This window comes from Myzus persicae, unplaced genomic scaffold, assembly GCF_001856785.1.
Source record: "Myzus persicae strain clone G006 unplaced genomic scaffold, MPER_G0061.0, whole genome shotgun sequence".
In the NCBI taxonomy this organism is placed as follows: domain Eukaryota; kingdom Metazoa; phylum Arthropoda; class Insecta; order Hemiptera; family Aphididae; genus Myzus; species Myzus persicae.
In genome coordinates, this window is record NW_019102974.1 from 60,629 (window position 1) to 71,119 (window position 10,491).

The 10,491-nt window shown below is 31.8% G+C and overlaps 1 protein-coding gene across 4 annotated transcripts; it reads right to left on the bottom strand.

Moving 5' to 3' along the window:
* Nucleotides 1-1,954: 1,954 nt before the first annotated feature.
* Nucleotides 1,955-8,946, bottom strand: LOC111033502. Of its 4 annotated transcripts, XR_002604425.1 has the most exons (10): nucleotides 8,290-8,944; nucleotides 5,668-5,808; nucleotides 5,417-5,597; nucleotides 5,169-5,352; nucleotides 4,907-5,084; nucleotides 4,604-4,837; nucleotides 4,150-4,500; nucleotides 3,883-4,075; nucleotides 3,574-3,637; nucleotides 2,426-2,462 (listed from the first exon to the last, which is right to left on the bottom strand). XR_002604425.1 is itself a non-coding variant. In XM_022314255.1 (9 exons), the coding sequence occupies exons 1-9, from the start codon at nucleotides 8,590-8,592 to the stop codon at nucleotides 2,290-2,292; spliced, it is 1,938 nt and encodes a 645-aa protein (XP_022169947.1). In that variant the 5' UTR covers nucleotides 8,593-8,946; the 3' UTR covers nucleotides 1,955-2,289. The 4 variants fall into 4 exon arrangements, 3 of the variants coding, with proteins under 3 accessions (XP_022169947.1, XP_022169948.1, XP_022169949.1); XM_022314255.1 differs by lacking the exon at nucleotides 3,574-3,637 and having other exon boundaries at nucleotides 1,955-2,462; nucleotides 8,290-8,946; XM_022314256.1 differs by lacking the exon at nucleotides 3,574-3,637 and having other exon boundaries at nucleotides 1,955-2,462; nucleotides 5,169-5,346; nucleotides 8,290-8,945.
* Between the last annotated feature and the right edge of the window lie 1,545 nt (nucleotides 8,947-10,491).

Below are 10,491 nucleotides of genomic sequence, written 5' to 3' on the forward strand. Positions count from 1 at the left end.
GTGTTTGTAGTTTCAATGTTATTGATTTTAAGTAAATAAATTATTGGTATGTTATAATTAATTTTCATATTTTAGTGAACGTGATCGATAATTAACTATGATATTTAGGTCAGTATTGTATATTTGTATGGTTGAGAAATTGATAAAATGGTGTTAAAGTTAGTTAATTATATATTATAAATTCATAAATGTAAAATAAAATTAGGCATCTTTGACCAATTAATTAATTTTTGTTGGTTAAAAGTTTAAGGCTAACTATAAATATATTATAATGTATACATTTTAATTATCAGGAAACTATAGGTATATTAATCCAATGACAATAAAAATGCATTTAATTAATAAAATAATATTTTTAATGTTTATTGTTACTTAATTTTTACATTTTATATATTTATTTAAATGGTAAACTCTAAAATTATAATGTCATAGAAGCTATATTATAAACATAAAACTAACTTGTTTAAAGTAATAAAATTATTGTGAAAATAATCATAATTTAAAGACTACTTATGTATGTATATATAATAGTGTATGATTTAAATACCAGGAAATAACATAAAGACACCAAGAGTCCTACATAATATAAATGCAATCTAAAATAGATTTTGAAAAAAAATATATCAATATAAGTACAGATAGATGTTTACAAAACAAAGAAATAAATATATTTAAACATGATACCAATTGAAAAAATATTCTTTATACAACAACTAACGGAAAGGAAATTATTGCTATAGTTTGTTATTAGTAAAAGCGCACGTAAAAATAAATAAACATTATATACTTTAACAAGTTTTTAAGAAACTCCTTCTTTACATTAATATAGTGCAGTATAAAAATGCAAATTTACTTTTGTGTATCAATAGATGTATCAATTTTTACACTTTGCATTTTATAAAATTATTTTTTTAGACATAAATATAATTTTTTTTTTTAATTTTAATGTGAGTACTAATTGAAGTACAGAAGTTATATTTCAAAACTCACAAATTTATATACATGTGTCTACCATACATACATATCCATATGTATTGTATGTATTATTTAAATTCAGTCGCCATTATGTATTAAATGAAAACAAAAGTTTTCTGTTGGTTGTCCTATCAATTTCTATAGCTAATTTTAATTTCGTAACTTATCCATCATACTATACTATATTAGTTCTACAATAATATTGTAAAATAATAGTTTTCAAAACCATATTAGTGAAGACAAATATTTTTAAGCATTTACAAATTTCAAGTGGACATCAATTTGTGGCCACTGCAGATTAAAGCTATATAACCACCATTAAATTCTAAAAAATAGAAAAAAGTATGTAATTTAAATGCTTAACAAATAACGCATTGATAGAAACTTAAGCTCAAAAATCTAAATACTTTCATTTAAATTTAAATCAGAATATATTTCTATTTTGTCATTGCTATTACTATTACACGAGATTACCCTTTGAATGAAAATGGCCTAAATAATTATTTTTATTTACAATGTTAACACCAATTTTTATACATAAAAAGTTAGTAAAAAAAATCTGTAAAAATATTAATAATATATAATATACAATATATTATATATAATATAAATATATTTATATTATATTTATTATATATATTATATTATATACATTTCATAAGATTAACTTTCAATTTGTATACATTAATATTAAATTATAATATACAACTCAAGTTTGAATTACATTCAAAAAATAATTGTATGGAGGTTATAGGTGCATCATAAAGGAGGTAGACATTTTATATGGACTTAGCAAGGAAACCACAAATATGGGAACTTAAGATTAGAGAGCTCCTACTATCATGTTGGTATGGCAAAACGTACATAACTTAATATATAAGGGGCACATTGTCTTAGAAGAAAATATTAATGACAAAAAAAATAAAAATAAAAAATATTTAACTGAACAGATCATTACAATAGTAATCAAAATATTATAAGTAGACGTTTTTTTTTTTTGATTTGTTGGTCATTAATTAATTTGTTGCTCCATTAATAAAATGGAATGGAAAAGAAATTAATGCTAACTAATTTAATAGAAGTTATGAATTATAGTTTGGTGTTGGGATTAAAAAATAAAAGATCAAAACTCAATTTGATTTAGCACAATATTAAAATCTATTGATATAATGAGTGCAAGACAAGAATACAGAATTTATACTTAATTTCAAATTATCTCTTAAGCTATAATATTTCATGTACACATAAGGACAAAAAAAAAAAAAATTAAAAATGAGGAATATTATGACGAACCTTGCGTATCACGCACGCTCATTATTTGCTGACAAGATTTAATGGTGTTTCATCTTGAACAGGTTCTTCAATTATAGTTTGAACAGCCGCTGAATTGGGCGATGGCGGTTGATCAACTTCATAGCTTTCTTCTAATTTAGCATCTTCTGTTTTTTTAATTTTGATTTTTTTCTTATTCATGCTTATGTCCATACCTACACAAGAATAAACTGTTAAGTATTTTTAACCGTTTTGATGCATAATCGGACGACTCCACAATGAGCTGTAAGTGGGTATGTGAAATTCACAACCAATACTTCTTTGACTTACATTATTAAATAGTAAAATAAATATTTATTATAATAATAATAATGGAATATTTTTCATAGGCCAATACACGGTTAACAATTTTGAACCCATTTCCATTAAGCATAACAAATGAGAATAATAAGAATTTAAGATACTACATTCTTAACAGGTTCATTTATCCTGATACTATATACTTAGTAAAGCAGATAATAACATAATAACAACCACCACCCACTAGCTAATATTAGAAATAAAAAGCAAACATTTATAACTATCCACCAGAAAATGCTTAATGTTGGAATGAAATTTTAATTATCACAAAATATGAATTAAAAAGTATCAATACGGCCCAATTTAATATAATCACGAAAAACAGTATTTTTTAAACATACATTTCATATTCTAATTTACATATCTGGTCAAGTTTAAAATTTTACTAATTACAAAAAAATATTTAGAATAAATAAATTTTTATAATGAAAAATTTGATTAAAATTATTATCCTGCATCAATTAATTAAATATTAAAATAATTATTATGTACTATAAATAATTAATAAACAATATATCAGAAGTGTAAGCATAATATAAAACATTTAGAAGTTATACTATTTTCCTATTAAGTTGATTTAAAGTTTTTTTTTAATACACTAAATCTCACTTTTAATAACCCCAATATTTCTAACATTTGACAACTATCTTTAAAAATACTTAATATTATAAAAATTATAAATACTTAATTTTTTTAAACATATTTGATTTTTACACAATTGAATTGTAACATGTTATTATTAATTACAAAAGTATTATGTTCATGCTAACAAAAATAATGCGTTTAATATGAAACTTTTTGTGAAGTTAGTAATTATGGTGAGTTTTTAAATATAAACAATTAACTAATTTAAAAAAAAGTATAATAAATCTAAGCATATTACAAGCTGTTTTTAATATAATAAAATAATAATAAACAAGAAATTTGACTTAATGTCATCAACTTTTACCGCATTGGCATTCTTACCTGAAGCAAGCGTAAAATCTTGTATAATTGTCCTGACCACCGCTTAATTTTAGTTTTTAATGTGCTGCGGTTGCATAAATATATTAGTGTACCAAAAAAAAAAAAAAAATAAATAAATACAATTATTTGGCACTTAGCTATAGTATTACTACACAACGTGAATAATAAAAGTAACTAGAAGGGTGTTAGTTTAAGACAGAAAGGAGACGTCCGAATTTTTTTATAAAAACAGAATATATTAGATTTTTAAATAAAGAAGGATATATATTTGATTTTTTCTAGTTAATTAATATAGGCGAGAATGCTAACCGTTGTCTGATCGTTTTCTACGTTGTCTAGTATGTATAGTGTCACGTCTCATGGTGGGTGGTCTAATTTTTCCATGTAGTTTGTAGTATAATCCACAGGCATTGCATACTGGGTCTTCATTTAGTCGTCGCCATATTGTTGAACATGTAGTTCCACAATTGCTGCACATTCTCTGAACCGACGATTCTCTTGCCTGAATAAAAACATGGCTTACAATAAGTAAATCACAAAATAAATATACAAAACATTACTCATCTTTATACTTACAGTACGCTTTCTGGGTATGTTAGGTGAAGCATTAATGTCTTTATTAACTTGTTGTGATTGTACTGGATGACCATCTGAATACCGCCTAATTGTAGCTTGTGTCTGATATATCTTACGCTTTTGATCTGACGATACTAATTTACCACGTACCACAGTTGCGCCTTTGGGTGTGCTCGGAGACTGGCCATCATCACTCTCAGTGGATAGTTCTTGAATATGAGTAGCAGCAAATAACAGCATACCCATGCGGTCTGATGGATCTGTAGGAGCATTTGATTGACCCTGATTATTGGCCCATTCACCAACTTGCATAACTTGTGGACGTAATTCAGAAGTTGTACCATCAGGATTCTAAATAAATAAATAAATAATAAGTATAAAAAATAATACCAATATATAACAATATTATTGTTATCAATAATAATTATTAATTATTATAAATTTGGGTACTTACTTTTGTTTGAAATATTAGGGTTTGGCCACTGCCTTGTAAATTAGGCCATGCATATGCAGGTTTCACTATAACAGCAGGGGAATTGGAACGAATTTTTTTAGCTGTCCAATTAGTAACATTTCCTTCATCTGATGAATTAGTATCATCACCAGCAACTTGTGTTCGGAAACCGCTTAATTCCAATGCTCTGGTAGGACAACTTTGTTTACGACGGTCTTTGCTTGTACTAGAAGCCTAATAAAAACAATAAAATAGTCAAAATAACAGAAATATTTGATTTTTATGAATTTTAATGAATCTTACCCAGGATGTCGGAATGCAATTAACTAGAGAAAATTGCTTTTGGCCAATTTTATGGGTACCATTAACAATTGTACCATTCACCATTGGGAATTGAACACTAGCAATAACTTTTGGTCCTTCTTGTTGTTCATAGTTTTCATTTCCATCGTCATTTTTAGTGCTATACAAACCATTGAAACTATTAATATAATATATTAGTTTGGTTGTGAATAATAACAAATAATTATATAGTTTTATTATAAATGTATGAAATGATACTTACTATTCTTCATCATAATCATCGTCGGGTTCAGTTTTAACTACAATAATATTTTCATCGTCATTATATGTTCCATACTCAGCATTATTGTCAGTGCAAATAGTGTCATCTCCTGAAACGGTTTCTTCTGAATCATGTGCTATTGTCACTTCTGCTGCCATTTCATCACACCCTTGAATAACTTCAACTATATATGAATAAATGTGATATAATTTTATACACACTATTCCAAGTGTATTTTTTTAACTTACCATGAGAAGCTAGAGATGCATTTGTTTCGTAAGGTGGAGAATTGGAACTATGATTCATGTTATTAGCTGAACTATTGGTCTTAATATACCGAGGATCAGATGATACACCCGATGATGATGAGTGATTTGAATCTGCAGGACTGTACACATATTCAGAATTTGGTGAATTCTTAGCTTCCTCCTATATTTATTTAGAATAAAATACATTTTAATTCAATCTATTCATTTTAAAATTTTAAAAATATTCTCACGATTGCTGGCTTTTTAATCATGTCAAATAAAACACGTTCTTGACGTTTGTATGTTTCTCTATGGCTATAACACTGTTCAGTATTTTGCACACATTTTGAGCAAAGTTTATTTGGCAAATCTTTAGCATCAGTAATTTGTACCTGAAACACATTTGTTATAAAAATTGATTTTTTTTTTATATTTATAAATTTAATTATGACAATAGGTATGCCAGGTATTTTTACAATGTTAGGTACAATATACAATGATTTATTTATTGATTTTAATTGTTTTTATGTGTTATTATCTACAACTATAAATTAATACATTTTCTGAGTCCTAGAAGTACAGACTTCAGATCTTCAAATATCCAGCCAGTATTCATTAATTTATTATTATGTAGGTGCAGTTATTTATTATTTTTTTAATATAAAATAATTGACTTGTGCGTAGGTGTAATGAAAAATTATTTGTTAGTAATTATAATACATATATTTGGAGTGAAATGTTATGTTCAATGAGGATAACTATTACAATTTAACCTAACCACCAAGATAGGTACCTAAAACTTTTGGTTAATGAAAACAAACAATAGATAACAGATAAATATGTGTTCTATAATCATCAGATTAACTATTATATAATAGGTAATTATAAAATTAAAATATCTTGAATTTTAATTTATTTAGAAATAATATTTAATTGAGTAGGTATCTCATTACCTAAATAATTTTAATAATATATTATACTGAATTAAAAATAAATAATAATTTTTGAATGTACTTAAAGTGACAAAATGAATAGTGTGTTTACAATATTACAAAACCATTTGTAAATCTAAGAAAATATGTGTATTTTTAATAACTTATTCGGTGTTATTTTACGCAATTATTAAAATATAGTGTTCTGAAATCTGTTCATAAATTGAATAGTAAATGAGGACTAAAACTATATACCTATTGGTGATAATGGTTATTATTATCTTGTAGTTTATTACTGTTGAAACTGCATATTCTGTAATAGGTACCTTAAAAACAACTACTGTTTGAAAAGTTTTGCATAAATAATAAAGGCAAACTAAGAGAATATTGTTTGCCCACTGATCAACCGTTAGTGGTGTAAAGGCATTACAATATTATTATTGGAAACGTCGACGACAAAAAATAAAAACCGGCCGCATTCGCCAGATGTGCGACGACGCATTTACGTTTTCGGACAGCGGCGGCGACGAAGTGCGACACGGACTAAGAAGACTAAGTAACTAAGTACATCTTGGTCCGTGACGTACGGAAATGGGCAGATCCCAAAGTGTCTGCCTCCTCACTACTCATCTAGGTGGAGTTTTAATTTTTTCGAAAATCGGACCTAGAATCTCAGGTGCCGCAAGGAAGAGGACGGAGTACAATGACGTCGAGCAAAGAAAGGACGGAGGAGTGATGAAAAAAAAAACCAACCAGAACGACGATAATGAAACGCGAGCGGCGTGATGATAAAAAAAAAAACCAGGGGCACAGAGATACCGGGGCGGCTATAAATAAAACCTGTTTGCGCCGATGGAGGGGTGAGGAGAGGAGAAATGTGCGGGACTTGCGACGAGGGAAGGACGAAAATAAAAATATATATCAAATAAAAATAACGTACACGCACGCGCACGCCCGCGTTTGTGGTACGAAAACATGTGTGTGCCAATGATAAAAACGACACGGAGAGCCAAAATGTCAATATACACATTATATTATACAATATATCATTACGGTACAACAGTATTACGATTTCTCGCTAGACTGATAGAGAATACGTTACGAACGAGTGTATATGATATTATTAAAACTCTAATGATCTATTCAATATTAATGTGGTCGGGTTTCCGGCGAAAATCGTTATTATCATCGCCACCGCGAAGTGATATTATTGTCACACAATTTTCGATATCATATTATTATTATTTTGCATTTCTCATATTATTATAACCATAGACCTCAATACTATACACTCGGTCTACGATGATTATAACAATAACAGAAAACACGATGGTGGCGGTAACAACGCAATCACACGCGGACGTACGTACGCGCAGGGACGCGCGCGTGATTACGTGCTGCCAAACAATGGCCTATCATAAAGCGGTCGCCATTATCAATAACGTTGGCGGGCAGCGGGCGGCGGCGGTCAGCGCGCGCGCGCACGCCCGTTACGAAATGAGCGGCCGACCGAGATACGGCGGACGGGTTTGGCGCGGTGGCCGATTATTATCGTCCGGACATACGCGAGCGGTGTCCTGGGGGGGTGACCGCCGCGCGCACCTCACACGCACGATACGCGTTAACGAAAGACGCTGCACGGAGTACGCACGGACGGACGAATAGATAAATAAATGTGAATAGATAAAGACAGAGTGAGCGAGATAAAGGGGAGAGAAATAATAATAATAACAATAAGTGGCGGCGGCGGCGGCGGCGATGATAAAACCGCGCAACGCCATTATCGGAAGCCGCCGAACGCATTATCACATTTTCGTGTTTTCCCGTATTATCTCGGCCTGTTAACAATATTTCCCGTCCTGTTAACAAGACGACCGCCCGCCATAAACAAATAATATTGAAAAAGATAATTATGATTCGGGCGAGTGCCCGTCCGCTTACCCCGAATACACGGTAGATTTTCTCGGGCAGCGAGGGCACCTGGTTGTTGAAAACCGATTCGCCTTCGTCCGCCTTCAGCGTGTTCAGACACAGGCGGCACATCTGATAGAGATCCGTCGGGCTCGTCGTGGTCATCGTCGTCGTGATCGTAGTCGTTAGGTTCGTGATGGACATCGTCGTCGTCGTTGTCGTTGTCGTCAACGATGCTGTCGACATCGTCACTGCTGCCGTCGGCGGCGGCGGCGGAGGTGGAGAAGACGACGGCGGCGGCTCTATCGTCTCGCCGTTTGTGCTGCTGTCCATCGCGGCGTCTATATCGTAGCGTGCGGACGGAACACGTTCTGATGAGCAAATCGTTCTCGGCCCGAAAACGACCAACTACACTTCTTTGTCGTGGGTTCTAACTGTGCTGGCTGTTCGCACGCGTATTTGGCCCGGCCGATCACGTCACTACATAATAAAAACTCGTCGTCGTCCCGGAAATTGGATTTTTTTTTCGAAAAAAATTCCTCCGAAAACTATTCGGAACGCTGAGTGTCAATCGTTGGCGGGTGGCCGACGGGCAATACGTACGATAAACCGTGTACACACGAAATGACGCTATCACACACGGACGATTATTAATCTCGGTAAACGCAAATGGCGGTCCTGCACTGACAGCGGTGGCGGCGGGGCTGGGGGGCTTGGCTATCATCGTCGGTCGGGCCCGACCGCCGCAGTCCCCTCCCCCCCGCTCTATCGAATGGCCAGACACCGCGACCCCCGACACCGTGGCGTCGACGCGCGAAACATTCCACGTTGGCAGCACTGCGGATCGCGTTATCCCAAGTCGTCGTCGACGGGAGCCCCCTTCACCACCCTACACCACGCGTAGCACAAACGCCACCGCTGACAACAAAGAACCGCGCGCGCGACTGATGCAAGGACACTGTAAGCGCCGTTTTCGTATTATCGTCGCCAAGGAGGTTCTGACTTCCGAGAGCTGCCGCCACGCCGGCTCTAAACGACCGCGATATATTATAATATTGTACATAATACTATTCCGATTATGTCATTATGATATTTTCGAATTATTATTATTTACCCGTCACCGACGACGTCTTCTAACGTTTTGTTTTCGTTATCGTCGAAATAACAGTATCATATTTTTATCGTTATCGTTCCTCCGTTGATAGGCGCCGCAAAACCGATACCCGCTAACAACACATCCTAATTATAGGACTGTACGCTGCATGACTAAATAATTAATTTTTCATGGGACACAATACGTGCTACAGAGTACTATAGGCTACTGCTGCTGTACACATGTGACATTTTCAGTAAATAAGTGGCAAGCTCAAATCATGCGTCACGCAGTCTAGCGGCTTCATAATATTGTAATTTTCTCACTTGTGATTAAATAACATATTATATTTATTTGTATACATATATTTAGATATAATAACAATATAACAATTAAAATAATAAACACAATATTGATAGTCTAATAATTAAACACAGAATAGATATCGAGATGCATGTACAATAAAAATACGTTATCTTACATGCCTGTGTGATAAACCAATTTCAAATCTTAGATAATATTATCTAAATTTAAAATGTTCAAAACATAGACATGTTTAGATACATTATGATAAAATAATAAATTAGATAGATTTATTTGTGAACTAAGTTATATCTTGGTTCATGGATTAATTATATGTCTATGGTTCAAAATATCCAAACAAAATTGAAAATTTTAGGAACGATTATTATTATTATTTTTTAGTAGATATCTATCATAGTGTGATAAATGATAATAATACAGTGAAACTTCCATCGTTCCATGTAACGAACTTCCATTTTACGACATTTTTTTATTAAGTTTGGTTTCTAGAAATTTTCGATAATACGTACACGTCAATTTCAATGCAACAACTAAAATCGTTATTTATCGTCCAAGTTTGAACTTGAAATTATTGAAAATATTGTCATTTTATATTTTTAAGATTTTTTGATATGTGTTAGAACAACTTAAGATTTATGAATAACAATTAACCATGTATTAAATTCTCGATTTGTTCTTAAATTTATAACTACAAAATAATTTCGATATTATTTGTTACGCAGTTCTAACTTTGTTATATATCAATGTCAAATTGGCGATTCCCAATTAATAAAAATACAGAATACGGATTGCTTAATTTTTAAATAATGTAATGT